General features: G+C 54.7%; 6 protein-coding genes across 6 annotated transcripts; 3 read left to right on the top strand and 3 right to left on the bottom strand.

Annotated features, from left to right (window-relative positions):
- Positions 1-789: 789 nt before the first annotated feature.
- Positions 790-2788, top strand: AB675_4111 (Pheromone-processing carboxypeptidase kex1; the record flags this gene model as incomplete). Its single annotated transcript, XM_018144226.1, has 2 exons — positions 790-980; positions 1033-2788. The coding sequence occupies 2 exons, from the start codon at positions 790-792 to the stop codon at positions 2786-2788; spliced, it is 1947 nt and encodes a 648-aa protein (XP_017998488.1).
- A 7116-nt stretch (positions 2789-9904) lies between these two features.
- AB675_4109 (S-adenosylmethionine synthase) lies at positions 9905-11191 on the bottom strand (the record flags this gene model as incomplete). The annotated part of the gene is made up of 4 exons (XM_018144224.1): positions 9905-10515; positions 10581-10904; positions 10954-11039; positions 11088-11191. 4 exons carry the CDS (start codon positions 11189-11191, stop codon positions 9905-9907), a joined length of 1125 nt encoding a protein of 374 aa, XP_017998581.1.
- Positions 11192-12136: 945 nt separating this feature from the next.
- On the top strand, positions 12137-13029 carry AB675_4108 (GPN-loop GTPase 3; the record flags this gene model as incomplete). The annotated part of the gene is made up of 2 exons (XM_018144223.1): positions 12137-12570; positions 12615-13029. The coding sequence occupies 2 exons, from the start codon at positions 12137-12139 to the stop codon at positions 13027-13029; spliced, it is 849 nt and encodes a 282-aa protein (XP_017998440.1).
- Positions 13030-13256: 227 nt separating this feature from the next.
- AB675_4107 (uncharacterized protein) lies at positions 13257-13781 on the bottom strand (the record flags this gene model as incomplete). Its single annotated transcript, XM_018144222.1, has 1 exon — positions 13257-13781. One exon carries the CDS (start codon positions 13779-13781, stop codon positions 13257-13259), a length of 525 nt encoding a protein of 174 aa, XP_017998553.1.
- A 960-nt stretch (positions 13782-14741) lies between these two features.
- Positions 14742-15338, top strand: AB675_4106 (uncharacterized protein; the record flags this gene model as incomplete). Its single annotated transcript, XM_018144221.1, has 1 exon — positions 14742-15338. One exon carries the CDS (start codon positions 14742-14744, stop codon positions 15336-15338), a length of 597 nt encoding a protein of 198 aa, XP_017998526.1.
- A 151-nt stretch (positions 15339-15489) lies between these two features.
- Positions 15490-17958, bottom strand: AB675_4105 (Phosphatidate phosphatase APP1; the record flags this gene model as incomplete). The annotated part of the gene is made up of 1 exon (XM_018144220.1): positions 15490-17958. One exon carries the CDS (start codon positions 17956-17958, stop codon positions 15490-15492), a length of 2469 nt encoding a protein of 822 aa, XP_017998500.1.
- Between the last annotated feature and the right edge of the window lie 140 nt (positions 17959-18098).

Genomic DNA, 18098 nt, shown 5'->3' with positions numbered 1-18098 from the left:
GCCGTGCTTGGAGAGTGACATGCGCGAAAGCGCGGGGGGACTTCCAGATGCTTCTCGTCGAGACCCATGGTTGAGATTTGTTGAATGGACAACTATTGGGTTCATGCTGAACGTAGCTATACACACTTTAGATTTAGCATCCAGACGATCACGACCACGCATGACGGCATTGCCGCCTGATGAGATCTTGAAGCCCAAGTTGAGCCAAGGCTGAAACACGACGCAGTGAGCACGGTGTTGCATGTCGCTCGCGTGCACCCGTGCATAGACCGAAACACAACGGCCTCCAACTCACAACGCTTCAGCTCTGGACAAGCATATCTTGTCTGCTGTTTACTGAGCCGCAAAGCTTCCGGAAACGCAGCTACCGAGCAAGCATCTTACAATGGGTCTCGTCGCTCTTGTGGACGAGAAGGACGTGGCGCAGCGCACCCAAGGGGTCTTGGAATTCAAGTCGGCCTGGCTTCTCCGACCAAAGGAATTCAACGCGCTTCGACCGACGATCGCTGCAGCGACTCCTTCTTTCATCTCATTCGAGTGAATATCTTTTATCGTTAACGACCATTGTACGATACCGAGTGCTTCACCGTGTCGAAGTCCGAAACGCTGTGCGACGGACATATTGCGCTTGACAGCTGGCCACATCATCACTAATTATCGTCCGTCCGCAGCGAAGGGACATCGAGTCCGCAGAATTCTGTATTCTTTGTGCTCCTACCGTCCTTCTAGCCACTCATGGTCGGTCGACGGAGTCGATAACAACGTAGACTGTTTGCCGTTGTTGCTGCCATGGCTGCCTCGCCGATCAGCCTCGACCGGAGGAAAGGCGGCTGGTTGACGAGATGGACAAGATGGGCCATGGCTGCGGCGATAATGATGACCACCTTCAGTAGCGCAGCGGAATCGAAAACACAGGCGGATTACTTTGTAAAATCATTGCCAGGACAGCCCGATGGGCCATTACTGAAGATGCACGCGGGGTGAGCACATAAGACTGGCCATGGCCACAACCCATCTAACATTCCCGTGCAGGCACATCGAAGTCAGCCCCGAGCACAACGGCCATCTCTTCTTCTGGCTGTTTCACAACCGACATATCGGCGACCGACAACGAACAGTGATATGGCTCAATGGCGGCCCCGGCTGCAGTTCGATGGACGGCGCCCTCATGGAGGTCGGGCCATACCGAGTCAAGGGCGACAAGTTAGAACATAACGAAGGCTCGTGGGACGAGTTCACAAATCTCCTCTTCGTCGACAATCCCGTCGGTACCGGCTTCAGCTACGTCAACACCGACAGCTACCTCCACGAACTCTCCGAAATGTCCGCCCAATTCATGATCTTCCTTGAGAAATTCTTCGCCCTCTTCCCCGAATACGCAGACGACGATCTCTACTTCGCCGGCGAATCCTACGCAGGCCAACACATCCCCTACATCTCTCAAGCAATCCTCGACCACAACAAAGCCGCCGTCGGCAACTCTCAAAAGCCTTGGAATCTCAAAGGCATGCTCATCGGCAACGGCTGGATCGCCCCTAACGAGCAATACCAATCCTACCTGCCCTTCGCCTACAACAAAACCATCATCACCCCCGATTCTGAAGCCGCCAAACGCATCGAGCACCAACATAACAAATGTCTTGCCGAACTGAGCAAGCCCGCAGGCAAGGAAAAAGTCGACATCTTCACCTGCGAGCAAGTCCTGCAGGACATCCTGAAAGAGTCAGTCAAAGACAACAAATGCGTCAACATGTACGACGTCCGCCTCACGGACAGCTACCCCTCCTGCGGCATGAACTGGCCCCCCGACCTGACCGACGTCACCCCCTACCTACGCCGCCAGGACGTTGTCACCGCCCTGCACGTCAACCCAGACAAGCGTACGGGATGGACAGAGTGTACAGGCGCGGTCTCTTCTGCATTCCGCGCCAGCCACAGCACGCCCAGTATCGACCTCCTGCCCGGCCTTCTCGAAGCCGGCATCCCCACACTGCTCTTTTCCGGCGCAGAAGACCTCATCTGCAATCACCTCGGTACGGAAGCATTCCTCGCCAACATGGCCTGGTCCGGCGGCACCGGCATGGAGTTGAGCCCTGGCGTTCTCGCACCGAAACGGAAATGGGACTTTGAGGGTAAAGCCGCGGGGATCTACCAAGAAGCCCGCAACCTCACCTACGTGTTGTTTTACGACTCGAGCCACATGGTCCCTTTCGATCTCCCACGGCGCAGTCGCGACATGCTCGACCGGTTCGTGGGTGTGGATATCGCGAGCATAGGCGGGACGCCCGTCGACAGCAAGATCGACGGGGAGAAGGCCGGCAGCGAGACGAGTGTGGGCGGGCACACGAATAGCACGGCGGCGTTGGAGGAGCAGGAGGCGAAGCTGGAGGAGGAGAGGTATAAGGCTTACTATCGAAGCGGCGAAGCCGCTCTGGTCGTGGTGCTCATTGCGGCTGCAGTATTTGGATGGTGGGTGTGGCGCGGTCGCAGGAGAGCAGCGAACAAAGGCTACGCTGCCGTACCACTTGTCGGTGGGTATCGAGACGCAAATGGCTCAACGCACGCAAACGGGAAAAGTCACGGGACTAGAGATTTGGAGGCGGGCGATTTTGATGAGAACGAGCTGGATGATCTCACTAGCAGTCGAGACGGTGTGAGCAGGAGAGACATGGCTGATCAGGGCGACCTGGGCAGGGATCGCTATGACATTGGCAGTGATTCTGACGATGAAGAGGAGGAGGCCGATGTTGGAAACAAGGGCAGAGCAAGCAGGAAGCAGGGATCGTGATCATCTGCTAGTTGTGGTGGTGGTGGTGGTGGTCGTTGTTGCCACGGCCTTATTTTCGTACTCGAGACGATAGATTCCAAAACTTGAAACATGATACACTGGGGAAGGCTCCCACGAGATACTCATTTGTTCGGAGTCCCAAGCCGTAGACCATAGACAAGAAGAAGCAAAAACCTTACCAAGAATCCGGGCACCCCCCGGGACCAGGCTAGAGCCATATTTTGCGAAAGACAAAAGAGACTACTGGTGTACCCCTTAACACTAGCGCGTATATTAGCACAAGCCCTGGGAGACTACGAAAATGCACTACTGTAGTCTGTAGTAGTACTGCTGGCTTCTTCAGCCGCAAGTCGATGTTTTGTCTCCGTGGTACCCGTGGGTGTGGATTGCGGGGAAAATGCTCTACGACCTCTGGCCTGGGCCCTGTCTGCTGCGATAATGTAGCGGCTCAAGTTGCCTGTCGTGAGTGCAATGTCCGGGAGTACGCCGATGGTGGAAATCATTCAGTCCGGATGTTCAAGTCGTTCGAGCACGTCGATAGATTGCCGGCAGAAACTCTGGAGTCTGCATGGATATGCCAACGACCCTTGATGTGAGGCTGTTCGAGCATGTCATCGATTTGCCCTGAAGAAAATGGACAGAGGTATGGAGTCTAGACGGAGTTGCAGTTGCGGTTGAGTTTGTGCCTGCAGACGGCCCTTGCCGGTCCTGCCTTGAAGCTCAGGTACGAAGTACATTCTGACTGACAGGCAAGATTTGTACCTGTATCAGCCCGGCCAAGCGTTGGGAGTTGTTTGATATTATTGCCTCTTTGGACGAACTGTTGACTCTGTCAGATGAGTCACTGAGGGGAACTTAAGGAAGTTTCTCACGGGAAGGGGTCGCAAAGGGTGTACACTGTTCAGGTAGCGCCCGTCCCAATATCGATGTCATTCTGCCTGACGCTGTTTGGGAGTGTTGATCGTGGCGCATTGGGCTTGCCTGTGTAACGAGTTTGTCGCAGACTGGAACCGAATTCTGGAATAAGGGGAGATCTGCGCGAAGGGTATTCTGGTTTTGGTCATGTGCTTAAAGCACGGTGAGTACTGGACCTGCCGCAGATGCTCTCGACCATCAGGACCTGGGGGCTCAAATGCTTGGTGTCCCCTGTGCTAGCATGAGGCCGAGTCTCTTTCCTCGGGGATATTTCCATATTTGCAAGCAGAAGACGATGCTCATATTTCCTCGCCGAGGCCACAATAGTAGTGACTCAGTGATCCAGAGTGGCATAGAACACTTACCTATAGCAACTTTTCACAAGTTCTGTCGCTGTGGTGTCTGTGAACCAGCACTCGATTGATTACGTATTCAACAATGGTTTCGCAGCCGCTGGCAAACCAACACCCGAGTGTGGCGCTGTCAGAGTCTGGCAGTTTTGCACTCTGTACTGAAAGACGTGAAGTAAGGGAGTGCGTATACGAGGTCGCTGTCGACGACTCCGCGCCTTGGCCCTCAAGGTGTGGCTTGGTGCGCGTGTTGGGGTCGTGGTGGTCAGCAAGTAAAGGTCTAGATGAAGCAAAATGTTCTGTTCTTGGCAGTCTCAGGTCGTTCCTTGGTTGACACATCCTCGCTATTGATGTGACGTGCATTAGCTGATTTTCTTGAAGTGTATGCAGGCCCGGAGGTGTGCTAAGGCGGTACATGTGCCCGGAGAAAATTTGAGGAGATTGCTCGGACGAGCAGTAGAAGCACATGTTAGCTACCTGTTGAGATGTTTATCCCATCCGGTGATCTGCTGTCACTGCTGGCGGTCGTTTTGTGTCACAGCGCGACAACTGATTTCGAAGGGTCGGAAGGCAGGTGCATTGAGAATGAAGGATGGTTGACAGGTGTCAAAGACGCATTCACCAGTGTGGTGAAAATACGACGACCTTTGTGGGGAGGTCCGTGCTAGCGTGTCCCGCTGACCAGGATGTCATGCAAGGATTGCTCTTCTAACCCGGATTCTCCGATACGAGTTGCTCTTGCACTCCTCCTTCCTTCATGCCAATCTCTGGGCTTGGACTGGCCCGGGGAAGCCACGACTTGAGTCAAAGCAGAGCTTGAAGAAGAACCGGCTCGAAGCGCCCCGACTTCTTGGATGATCTCGTCTCGCCAACACTTGCTGGTGGCGTCTTGCGAGCAAGCGATTCGTTAGTGTCTTGCATATTCGCCGAGCATCAAACGAATCGTCGCTACCTTCGCTTAAGCCGATCGCTGGCCAGGGATATCCGAGTCCTTCTCCTTGCAGCTTATCCCAACCTCATTCCAGGCAAGCGCTGTCCTGTCATGGCATCATTCTACATCTCGACTGCTGTTGTGTCACCAGCAAAACCGAATAGGACGAGGCCCTTTTACCGCCTCCCGGATCCACTAACAATGTCTCATTCGTATTGTAGGCCACTGCGGCTCTGGTTCGGTAGGTGTCGCTGGCACTTCCGGGTCCCTTCAACTAATGCAGGAGCTCCATCTCCTGCTAAATTGATCCAGACATATCGGGACCCATCGCAGCTGCCGCGTTTTACGCCATCTTTGGCTTTCCAGCCTGGCTCTGCCCACGACGTTCGTTCCTTGATTTCAAGTTCACTCCCACATGTACCAAGCACTTCGAAACATTACTCTGACGACCGCTAGGTCGTTCGCCGCAATCGAGCTTATTTAGCTCATGATCACTCTGCAGGCTCCGCGCTCCACGTCTCGGCCATTCCTGCCTCCACCAGGTCCTGCCATTGTTAGAAAAACTCACGTCTGTGCACCTCAGGGCGGGTCCATCTCCCACGACCTCAAGCCCAGTGGACCACAGCACACATGGCTACGTCGTGACGACTGACAGCTGTCCTCTCATCGACAACATCATTAAGCAGTCATGAGCTTCGGAGGTGCTCGTCCAGCGACTCAGCCAGAGGAGATCGCGGCGAGCGTACACTACGATGTCAGCTTCACAGTGCTGTCCATCTTTACGTCGTTCGCAGGATGTATCACCACGTTGGAACTGCTTCATCGAAGGACGTCCACAAAGGGCCTGTTCAATTGGTAAGCCTCGTCCAAGGTGCAACGCTTGATTGACTAACGTCTGGTAAGGTTCTTGTTCATAGGAGCTTGTGTGGCCATGGGAGGCTCAGGTATCTGGTCCATGCATTTCATCGCCAACAGAGCCATCGTCATCGGTGACGGCGACAGCGAGAGGCAGATCCTGTACAGTCCTGGCTTCACAGCGCTCTCCGTGTTCCTCCCAGTCATCGTGCTTGGCGGCGCATTTTACTTTCTCGGAACCAACAGATCTCGTGCCCGACCAATATATCTCGTCCTCGCGGGCGTCCTCACCGGTACTGCCGTCTGTGGCATGCACTACGTTGGCAATGCTGGTATTAGGAACTACCATTGCCATTACAAGCCTGCGAATGTGGCTGGTGCCGCAGTCATCGCAGTAGTGGCCAGCTTGGTAGCTCTAAGTATCTTCTTCCGTCTACGAGAGGCCTGGACAGACAGTTGGTGGAAGAGAGCATGCTGCGCGTTCGTGTTGGCCACCGCTGTCTGCGGCATGCACTGGACGGCGGCGGTCGGAACTGGGTTCATACCAGGCTCGACAAATGCCTCTAGTGGAGGCACGACAAGAGTACAGACTGTAATCGTCTGCGCCGTCCTGGTAAGTACAAATCTGACCCGAATGACACTCACTAACATGTCCAGTCATTTGGATGCTGCGTGCTACTTCTTGTTATTGCTCTGTTCACTGGCGCCAGGGCACGTATAGCCAAGACCCGTGCTCAGCAGGTGGTCCTTGCTTGTGGGTATTTTGATGAAACCGGACGAATTATGCTCACGCAGGAGGGCAACTTCCCGTGCCAGAAGATCACTGATCGTTACATCGAGAAAGATTTTGGTGATGACGAGCTGCACAGGTCTCACACGACGTTCCTTTGGATCTTCCGGACATCACGCCATTGGTCTGCTGTTCGAGACTTGATCCCTGGCATGTTGCGCTATCTTGAATCCGACCAAAGCGCACGCAAATATCGGCCAGGTCGAGCGTCCCCAGCGAGCGACTCTGCCAGTGAGATTACATTGAACTTCAGCGGCATCTTCAAACAATTGTTCTGTGTCACAGCAGCTCAGCTCGCAGGAGCGCTTCACGAGGCGCTCGAGAACATCGGCGCACTCTTTGAGGAGCCGCTCGAGACAGGTACTCTCCATTTATTCAAGGTCTCAAAGCAGCTCCGAGGGAGAACTGAGTCAGACCCCGAATCCGATGCATCCAACCTTGGTCGCGGCAAGTACCTCTTTTTGAACCGCCAACTCACAAAGGATAGTGCAGACAGATATGCAGCTATGGGTTATCGCTTTGCCTCCATCGATCACGTCGCTGACCTGATCGCACGCAATATGGACGTCAAACCCGAACGTATGATGGCGCATCTGGAAAGGATGAAGATTGCTGTGATGCCAGACGTCCTGCAGCCACGAGGAGTTCACGTCGGCTGTTTCATGGTTCGCCCTTCCATACACCAATCATTTGACATACTTGTTCCAGCCAAATCGCAGAATCAGCTTCCCATGGTTAGTCTGAAGCTCTATCTCCTGACGACCTGGCATCGCCAGATCCTGGAAAAGTACGATGAGCGTCCTCTGGGAGAAGTGCTGCGAACTCTACACCGTCAGTCTCATTCTGGTGCCGCAGAGCGAGACTTCATCTACAATCTCCACGCAGCACTGTTGCAACTTGTGGATGATGTGGGTGAAATGACGTTCATGGTGAACGCGATACTAAGCGTCAAAGCTGTCGACGTCAGACCGTCTCAGTCCGCCAACGAAGGAGATAGCGATCGGTGCACCATCCTCACTGTCCGCATCATGAACGACATACATGCCAAGCCTCCTGCCGGTATGCGATACGTTCCTCTTGGCTTCTTCGGCGCCCAACAACTCATTGAAGCTGGCGACTCGGTGGAAAAGGCAAGATGGGAGCAGCGAGTTAGGTCAGAATTTGGACATTATTCAACGACTCCATCCACGCCTAACAGCCCTTGGCCCAAAGGCTCACGGCACCAACGCAGATCCACTGCAGCCAGGAGGAGTTTTCTCGGCTTTCTTCCCTGGGTTTCTCACCGGGATGGCAGGAAAGGGTCTTACGCAACAGACGGCAGCAGCCGCAGAGACAGTACCGATGACCAAGCACGAATTGTGAAGACTGTCGAGATCGACCTTAAGGAGGAGAAAGACGACTCGGCACCCTCAACAATGGACGTCAGTATCGATGATGTCAGCAGACTAGCAAGCGCTGCTAGTGACCCGTCCATGAGCAACAGCAGCAACGAGGACGACACGACCATAACCACGAAGCTGGAGCGGACGAGAACAGAGGACGATAACTTCGAACGTCAACAATGTGAGCGAGGCGCATATAAGGCCAAAGTCGAGGGCATCAATTCCAGTGCCATCGCCAGCAAACAGGCACGAAGTGGCGCCCTGTCGGTCAATACTGCAAAGAAGCCGAGGACGGAGGTGGAGATGGTGGAACTGGGGAGGTCACCGTCTACACCTGGTGCGGCGATGGCTATTGGGGTCGAAGGCGCTGCACTGAACCTCAGAGGAGGTGGCTGGGTGAGTGAGGTGTTTTCGATGTTTCGGCTTTGACTTTCCAACGCCATGTATGAGTAATGTACGAGACCGAGGGACAAGCAAGAGGAGGACCGGGGACACAGTACCTATCCACACGCCCACGCCCACGCACACGACCATGATACCCGTAAATTGTCAGTCCTTTTTTTGTGAGAGAGAGATGGAGGCGGCAGAGAGAAATATGAAGCTGGACGAAAAGATAAGATGAAACATTCTCAATAAACTCCTAAGAGGGGGGGAATGGAGGCAGGTCTGTCTGTATATCTACTTTGCTTAATGTTGAATGTCAGATGAATTGGGAGCTTTCACGTAACATCCTGCACGCAATCCTGCCACCCTGGACTCCTTTGGTGTGCCGATGCGTGATGAAATGGGCAACACCCGACGTTTCTGAGGCTTTTTGCCACTGCACTACTCTAGACTCCATCCGGGTCAAGCCGGTTGACATGGATAATGTCGCGAATCTCGGCAGACCGGTTGACTTCGCTCGCACCTTCCGCGCCAGGCAACTCCCTGCAGCAAGAGCGATCGGTTGGTGACCATTGCACCTGCCTGTCGATGGGCACTTCCAACCGCAGGAGCGAATGGACACCTGCCATACCGAAATCTTTTCTGCAGTAGGAGCGATCGGCTGGTGGCCGTCGCACCTGCCTTGCTGAGCGTGTCCTGTAGCAGGAGCGATCCGTGAGCATTCGCACCTGCCCTTCACCAGGCACTTTCAGCCGCAGGAGCGACTGACTGACCTGCATCGCTCCTACCTTGCCGAAGACTTCCTGCAGTAGGAGCGATGGGTTGATGGCATTCGCACCTGCCTCGTCAAAGGCGTTCTGCAGAAGGAGCGATCTGCTGATGGCCGTCGCACCTGACTTGCCGGGATCATCACGCCTGCCTCACCAGGTGGTCGAGAGGGGTGAGAGTTGCTGGGCAAGTAAGGGATGGAGAAGCAACGTCAAGGAATAAGCACGGTCCAGATGAAGCAAGGTAAGGGTCGAGTACAGAGAAAGCTGTCGTCCTCTCGAAATCCTGATCCTACGTCCCGAGGGGAAGGCATTGGGTCGTCTCTGGACCATTGAAGCACTGTCGCTGAGTGGCATCCAAGCCAGTTCTGATCTCATGTTCAGCCATCAGCAAAAGTCGTCACAAACACCACTCATCACAGGAAGCTTTAGGTAGAATTCAGTTGATCTTCATTCATGCATTTCCGGGTCTTCGGGGGTATCTCAAATCATGCAGCAAAAGAAAACTCCGTGGACATGATGAATGTCGCTCCCACTTTACATCCGGGCGGCGCTCATGCCTGCCATATTTTTTTGATTTGCGCCGTAAACATTTCGCTGATTTGACCCTGCCCTTACAATGCATTTCCGTCGTACACGTGCATACGCTCCACTTCCAACAAACAGAACAGCTCTGATGCGAGGCCTTGGTTGAAAAGCCCTCTAGAGACCATCCTGAGTGTTTTCTGCTCCGCGTTCGCGCCTATGCCTTCAGCTGCTTCGGCTGCTCCCAGCTGAACGACTGGTTGGTGAAGTGGCCGTTCTTGGCCGTCTGTCGGTAGATAGGCTTGTCTAGACCAAGCTCGCGGACAATGACACCAGGTCGCATGTCGAAGTTCTGCTTGATGATCTCGACGAGCTCCTCGGACGACTTATCGGACGTGCCGTAGGTCTCGACGAACAGAGAAAGAGGCTCAGCGACGCCGATAGCGTAGGACAGCTGGACGAGTGCGCGTCGGGCGAGCTTGGCGTGTACCAGAGATTTGGCGATCCACCGAGCGAGGTAGGCGGCCGAGCGATCGACCTTGTTGTAGTCCTTGCCGGAGAATGCACCACCACCGTGAGCGCCCCAGCCGCCGTAGGTGTCGACGATGATCTTGCGGCCAGTGAGACCTGCATCACCTTGGGGACCACCAATGACGAAGCGGCCGGAAGGCTGGATGTGGTAGATGGTCTTCTCGTCCAAGTACTTCTCTGGGATGACCTTCTTGATGATCTTTTCCTTGATCTCCTTGCGTAGAGACTCGGTTGAGATGTCGTCGGAGTGCTGGGCAGAAACCACGACAGTGTCGACGCGCAGAGGAACAACAGCGCCTCCCTCGTGGGCATATTCAATAGTGACCTGGGTCTTTGTGTCGGGTCGGAGCATGGTAGCTCACCGGACTTGCGAGCATCGGTCATAGCAGAGTTGAGCTTGTGAGCGAGGAGAATGGTCAAGGGCAGATACTCTGGTGTCTCGTCTGTGGCATAGCCGAACATTATTCCCTGGTCACCAGCGCCGAGCTCCTCGTCAGACTTCTCGTAGTGCAGACCCTGAGCAATATCTGGCGACTGCTCCTCGATAGCAACGAGCAAGTTGCAGGTCTTGTAGTCGAAGCCTTTCGCGGAATCGTCATAGCCGATGTCTTTAATAGCGTCACGGACGACCTTCTGGTAGTCGATTTTGCCCGGGCAAGTGATTTCGCCGAAGATCATGATCATACCTGAGTCGAGATTAGTGCTAAAGCCGTACAAAGGGCGAACTATGCAAACCGGTCTTGGTGGCGGTCTCGCAAGCGACGCGCGACTTGGGGTCAATCTGAAGGCAGGCATCGAGGACGGCATCGGATACCTGATCGCTGAGGTTGTGTTAGCGAAGACTTCCTCTGCTGCATGAGCCGCACAACGTACGCAATCTTGTCAGGATGACCTCGCCGACGGACTCGGACGTGAAGAGGAAGGTGCTCTTCTTGCCGCCATTGACGCCATTGAGAGCAGCGCCAGTCGTCATGTTGTGTGGTGTTGGTGGGGGTTGCGGAGGAAACAATGGTGGATTGGGAACCGGGCGATGGCGTGCTTCCGAGGACAGACTTAGAGGTCACAGAAATTGCAGCGGCTCGTCAGGTAGGTGGCTTCAGGGAGTAAGAAGAGAGCAACTGTAAAGACTGCAATATGGATTCGTGATGGTGGAAATGTGGTGAGAGCAGCAACTACCGGGTTGGACTTGCGGAGACTTGGAGAATTTTTTTGGATCAACGTGCTCGGAACAACAGCGGGCGCTGGGTTGGCTCGCTGCAGGGGTACAGCCTCGGGCCTTAACAGGTGGCTCAGCCGTTGATGGGTGGGTTGGCTCGAGATTTTAGGCTTCAAATCTTGAGAGTTTCCGCTGGGCGATTGCGCCATTCTGACGGTGAGCAAAACTTCGCTTTTGCAATTGCGGCATGGCTGCGGTGCCGGAAGGGGCTCGGCAGGAATGTGGGATCATCCTTTCCACCACCGCTCAGACCCCCTCCTTCCGAGGGGGGGCAAGGGGTGGTTTGCAGGCATGGTTCACAATGCGAGATGGTCTGTGGAGTGCAGAAGATCTTTCAACCTTGGAAGAACTTCTTATCTGTTGCTACGGCGGCTCAAGGGCACAACTTGTGGATAGACTGTCCTCTATATTTGGGCCACCGTAGAGGGGTGTCTGTGAAATGTCCAGACAAATTCACAAACTTCAATGCATGCCTGCACAAATACCACAGACGGCCAGTCCCTCGTCCAGCAGTTGGCCTGTACGAAGACGTAGACACCGCAGATTCTGGGCGCCTCCGACGAGCCTCGCAGAGCGGTGGACAGGACTCTGAAACTGCGCAAGACCCTTTAACGATCCAGGCACTCGAGCCTGCGCGTAGTTGGACATCGAGGCGCTCAGCAACAAGATTCTGCCCGCAACAAAGTCCCTCCCACTGCCGCCATGTCGAAGTTCGGCGTCCTAGCAATGGGGCCTGCCGGCGCCGGCAAAACCACCTTCTGCACCGCCCTCATCCAACACCTCCAGCACACGCACCGCTCCTGCTTCTACGTCAACCTCGACCCCGCCGCAACCTCATTCGCTTACACGCCCGACCTCGACATCCGCGATCTGATCTCCCTCGAAGACGTTATGGACGAGATGTCGCTCGGCCCCAACGGCGGCCTGATCTTCTGCTTCGAGTTCCTCCTGCAGAACCTCGATTTCCTCGCTACGCCCATCGAGTCTCTCACTGAAGAGTTTCTGATCATATTCGATCTGCCGGGCCAGATCGAGCTGTACACACATATCCCGCTCTTGCCGGAGCTGATAAGATACCTGAGTCGAATGGGACCGCTGAATATCAATCTGTGTGCCGCGTACCTGCTGGAGGCAACGTTCGTGGTGGACAAAGCCAAGTTCTTTGCCGGGACACTATCAGCATGAGCGCCATGGTCAATATGGAACTCCCACACATCAACATCCTCTCCAAGATGGACCTGGTTCAAAGCCAAGTCAGCAGGAAAGAGCTGCGGCGCTTCACGGACCCAGACGCACGGTTGCTCGAAGACGAAGACACCGGCCGGAATGCGCTGAGTGGGAAAGTAGATGTCAACGTCCGTAATCCAGCTGAGGTGGACAACGTGATGAGCGGAGGAAGTTTTAAAGCGCTGAATCGGGCTGTAGCGAGGCTGATAGACGATTTCTCGATGGTCAGCTTCCTGCAGCTGGACGTGAACGATGAGGATAGCGTGGGCGGCATACTGTCGTACATCGATGATGCGATCCAGTACCACGAGGCGCAGGAACCAAAGGAGCCGAAGGAGTTTGAACGAGATTTCGATCCTGACGAATGACCACGGGATGTCGACGGAACATGTTGCAGAGTCTCAAAGCTTTCTGATTTATAGCGACGGCGCTGGCGGAGTTTTTGTATTCCTCTCGGTCTGGCAAGGCCGGCTCAATAGTACTAAGCATTTCCAGAGTTTTTAGATCCCCTCAAAGCTCGTTTGCAAATGCTTTTCCAGACTCAAATATCGTATTTTCATGGTGCGTACCTCCATCACTTCCACACGGCGATCCCTTACCGCCAACGATTCCTCGCACCACCCACACCACCGCCCATGTATTGCTGTCTCCCACTGTTATTGCTCCCCCACCCACTGCCTCCTCCGTAGCGGTTATTGCCATGTCCTCGTCCTGCAGCGCCATCCCAAACACCCTCCGCAGCACCCCAAGCCATTCCACCCAACCACCCCGCATCTTTCACCGCCTTCTCCCAGCCATATGCATTGACATACACCACCGCCTGCACCAGGACCAACAACAAGCCCAACTTCACGAAGAAGAAAATCCACCCGAAGAGGCTGCGGCGGAGGTAGTTGAGAGTTTTGAGGGAGAAGTAGAGGGTCAAGAGGAGGGCGGCGATCGAGACGATGTCCCCAGATGCGAGGATGGGGAGGATCAGAGTCGTGATCGTTGACGTAGCGACGGAAGATGTGTATCGCACAGTGTTGTCCAAGGTCGGCGGGAGTTGAGGGGATACGAAGGTCGTGTAGACGTAGGTGATGAGGGAGAGGGTGTCGTTGAGGAGGTTGGCGGCCGCCATCATTGAAAGTAGTGGATTGGCGCGAGTCTCCCTCTTGCGAGCTCTGGAGTACTAGTACAGAAACAGCTGTGGCTTCTTGCCCTCCGGCCAGAGGTCTCTGCTCTGAATGGTGAGAAAGATTGCAGTGTTCGTTAATGTCTCTCTGCGAATGCCGTGCACCAGCGATTGTCCTCTCGCGGGCGGGCTTGGGTTTCGCCTCTTGTGGGCCTCTCGCGTGCCTTCGTGGCGGAGAAAGGCTCTCAATAGAGCGTGAATTCCTGATTTCTTTGCTTTCGTGTTTGAAATGCGATGGACACGTAGTGTTTGATCAGTGGAAGATACCGAACAGCATCAACAGTATAAAAGGAAGAGACAGGTTGGTGCGCAGGTAATATACAGTCTCAAGTTGTTGTACACAGCATCCCCTCAAGTGACGCGTTTGCCTGAGCTTTCAGAGATTGCCTTGTCTCACCTTTGTGAAGCTGCAAACACTCCGAGTGAAATGAAGCCAGCCCGTCACAGGGCCGCACTGGCAGGTGCGGGGATCGATCTCCATCAGACGCCGGATGACGCGCGGTTCTCAAGACCGGACGACTGGCAGTGACGTACATGTATCGCTGGCTGACACGCACTATGTAGATGAGACCGCATAACATGACTACCTACCTGAGTACTGTAGGTATGTCCGAGAGACGTTTCTTTGGTCATCGGAGAATGCTTACAACTCTTACCTAGGTAGACATTGAGTATGATTCTGTCTTGCATTACGACTCTCAAGATGACGACTACCTAGGTATGCTGCAAGCAATGGACTATGACCACGATTAGTGATCTACCTATTGCTCTGCCCGGTGCCCTGAAAGTAAGTGGGAAAGCATCGTGAAACTATATTGTGTGATTATATTATTTCGTCCATATCACGACCTCTGAACATCCTGTACGCGACCCTTGAACACGAAAATCCACAACACTCCACGAACAATGGCAGCCACCACCCCCCACACCCACACCATAACCCGCAACATCACCACCCTCACCCACCCCTACGACCTCATCCTATCCCGCATACATGCTTCCCTCGGCAACACCACCCTCCTGCCCCCACTCCAATCTCTCGCCAAAACCTCGACTCCCCTAGAGCCCTACATCGCATCAGTAGTCGGGCCACACGACTTCATAATCTTCCAAAAATACGACTGGCATCCCCTCCTCGCGTCCCCCGGCCAGAACAGTCCAGGCTTGAAGGCGTGTCGCATCATCTTTGGAAATCCACTTGTGGCGAAAACGATGGTTAGGGAGGACGTCAAGGCTGGGCTGTTTGCGCCAGTGAGTATGTTGGTTCAGGAAATAGAGAATGGTGGTGGAGTGAGTGTGATGTGGGATCTACCTAGTAGCTTGATCAATTGGGCAGGGACTGTGAAAGGGGAGAAGGGAGAGGCGTTGGAGAAGGCGAGTAAGGTGCTGGATGGGAAGATGAAGAGGTTTATCGAGGATTTGGGGACGGCGGAGGAGGAGTGGGAGGGCGTCATTCGGGAGTGGAAGGAAAATGGGGGCGGCAAGGGGAGGGAGGAGCTTTAGGTTGCGAGCGAGGGGACTTTGGCTCCAGGCGGACTCTGCGTGGGTAACAATAATTTCGTTCAAAGAACAACTCATGCTCGCTGTAACCGATGCAGTCGAATCTGCCGCTTGTATCCAGTGCTCCTACGCTGCATGACCGATACAAGCCGACTCATCTCCTCCAGTCCGCCTTCTGTTCCCCCATCTCCCGCTCAACCAGCCTTAGACATTCCTCCATGACATCACTTCCCACTCGCCAGGTTCGCAGCACAATACGCTGACGCCCCATGATCTCCTGGGCATGTGCCCATCGCCGCTTCCACATTTCCTCCTTTTTGTTGTAGTCGGCGCCAGGAGCACCGCCATCGCCGCCAGCCTGTGGGTCTCCGCCGCTGGCCCCAGTAACCCACCGTGCAGCTGCAGCGGGAGCGGCTGTCAGGCCTCGCCTGGGTGGAACTGGTGGTCCCCCATCCGACCTCTTTGGAGACACAGATCGAATTTGGGGCAGAGCGTTGTAGGCGTTGTTCAGTCGCCTTTGCGCTGCTGCGACGTAGCCTTCGTCTGAGCGTGTTGAGTAGGAAGAGTAGCTGGATCTTGTGCTTGATGAGGTCTGTGTCCTGGCTATTGTAGGTGGTCTCGAAGAGTTCTCGAGCTCGCCACTGGTGCTGTACGAATAGAATCTGTCAACTGCTGGCCTTTGGCCAGCTGCTGCCGTGTCGTCGGATTGCGCTACTGTTCTCGATGAGCGCCGAGGTTTTGGCGGCGGAGGCGCTTTCTTGGCATTGTCGCTTGTTGGCGAAGACGTTTGCTCGTTTGCTGGTGCGGGAGGGCCTGGTGACTGGCTTGAGAAGTTGCGTAGGTTGGACGGCTTATTTGGACGTGTCGGAGGACCACCATTTGACCGAGATCGGTCCACAGACCCTACGTTGTGGGAGCTCGTGGATGTAGCCGACTTGACCGATGCATTGTCAGTATCGTCAGAGAAATCAATCAGGTCTTCAACGGTTTGAGCTTGCGCTTGCGGCCTCGACGGCAGCGCAGGTCGGTCCTTCTTTGCGTCTGACAGATCGGCAGCACTGTTTCTCGCTCTGACGGATCTTTCGCTCGCCGAATCGGGGAGCGGAACATTGCTCTGATCGAAGAACCCATGGCTCGCCGTTGTTGTCACGTCTCGGATGAACACGCCGAGCACCCTGCCGGGATGCTGAAGAACGACGTCAGTGTAGACTTCAAGATCTGCCTCGCCGCTGTCGCCGACAAGAATGAACTTCCGCTCGGGAAAGTCGTTCATGATCCTGTCCAGAGACCCTTTCTTCCTCTCCGCAGCAGGTTCGAAAATTCCCTGGAGCATGCCGGAGTACTCCTTCAGGTGGAAAGAGCCCGGAGGCAGGCCTGCTAGTTGAAAGTAGCTTTTCAGTAAGGGGTATAGCTGCCACGGTGAGTTCGACACGTAGTGAAGCTTCACATCCATATCGGCGAGCCGGCCGTACCATTCTTTGACCCCCTTTATGGTCAGTCCCTCCAGCTCACGCACAAACGTGTTCTTGAAGATCTCCTTGACTCCGCTTGCGATTGCAGAATGCTTGATGGTATCGTCCACATCACTGATCAGGCTGACTCCGCGCGCCTCGGTCACATGTACTTCTTCAGTTGCCGACAAATCCTCGGACGCCAAAACCCGAACCTGCGAAGGGATGAAGTCTAGAGCAGCTCGCACATTGAAATGACCAGAGTCGTTGGTAGTAACCGACTTGGAAGACGATTTCCTTTCGTTGAAGAAGAAGACTGTGATAGTTGTGTTGGCCAGCGGCTGCGTCATGAACGGCTTCAACCTGGTCATCAGCAGATCGTTGGCCTTGAGTAGCTCTTCGTGGCTCATCATTGACTGATTGGACCACGAAGCACGCTTGTTGAGCTCGACGTCTGGATCTTGTATATTTGTAGATCTATTACGTGCGTGGCCAACCGGCGAGCTCGATCTAGTGCTTTTCGGGCTCCCTCGAAGACCTTGTCCGGGCTGTTGGGTACTGTAGCTGCCTCGCCAAGCAGCATCTGCTTCTTTCTGTCCACGTTGAGCGATCTGTTCTGCCTCACGCTGTGCCGCGGCTTCCTCGCTTCTGCTAGCGGCATCGTAAGGGTGAGGACTGCTTGATCTGCTCGTATTTGGGCTCGATGTGGGTGGCGCCGGTATGCCGCTTAGTCGTCGAGCAACGGCGATCAGCAGCCGGTTGCGCCTGGATGGAGGGCCTCTTTGAGGTGAGTAGATCCAGCCTCGGACATCCACATCCACAACCGCGTTGGCGTCCTCAAACTTCTCCCATTCCAGCTTCCAATAGTCGGCATCGCCGCTACTATGCGGTGCATCGTCACTATACGAACCCGGCTGGTTGCGCTGACCGTCGGTATCTTTGCGTTTTATGTGTCTGCGTGCGTAGCTGGGAAAAAGAATGAGCTCCTCGTCGCCTCGTCGTACTATTTCTGTGTCTGGAAAGTCACGCTGCGTACCCTCTCCGTCATCCTGCAGTCTCTGTTGCAGCGTCTCCTGATATGATTGCCGTAACTCGTTGGCGGCTTTCAAGTATCCTCTCAATTTCTCTCTTCGCGCTCCAGGAACCCGCGCACCTGCCGAGTCATAGCTCATCGTCTCCCCACTCCCTGGTCTTCTAGATGCAGTTGCATTGCCTGCATTCAAGTACTCCAGTATCCGATGCTTCCGTCGTGTCAGAAACGGGAGGAGGCCTCGGCCCAGGGCTCGTCTTGCGCTCTTTTTCTGTTGCCGCC

The sequence above is a fragment of the Cyphellophora attinorum genome (assembly GCF_001299255.1).
Source record: "Cyphellophora attinorum strain CBS 131958 chromosome Unknown Contig18, whole genome shotgun sequence".
NCBI classification, from domain to species: domain Eukaryota; kingdom Fungi; phylum Ascomycota; class Eurotiomycetes; order Chaetothyriales; family Cyphellophoraceae; genus Cyphellophora; species Cyphellophora attinorum.
This window is presented reverse-complemented; position numbering and strand designations above follow the sequence as displayed.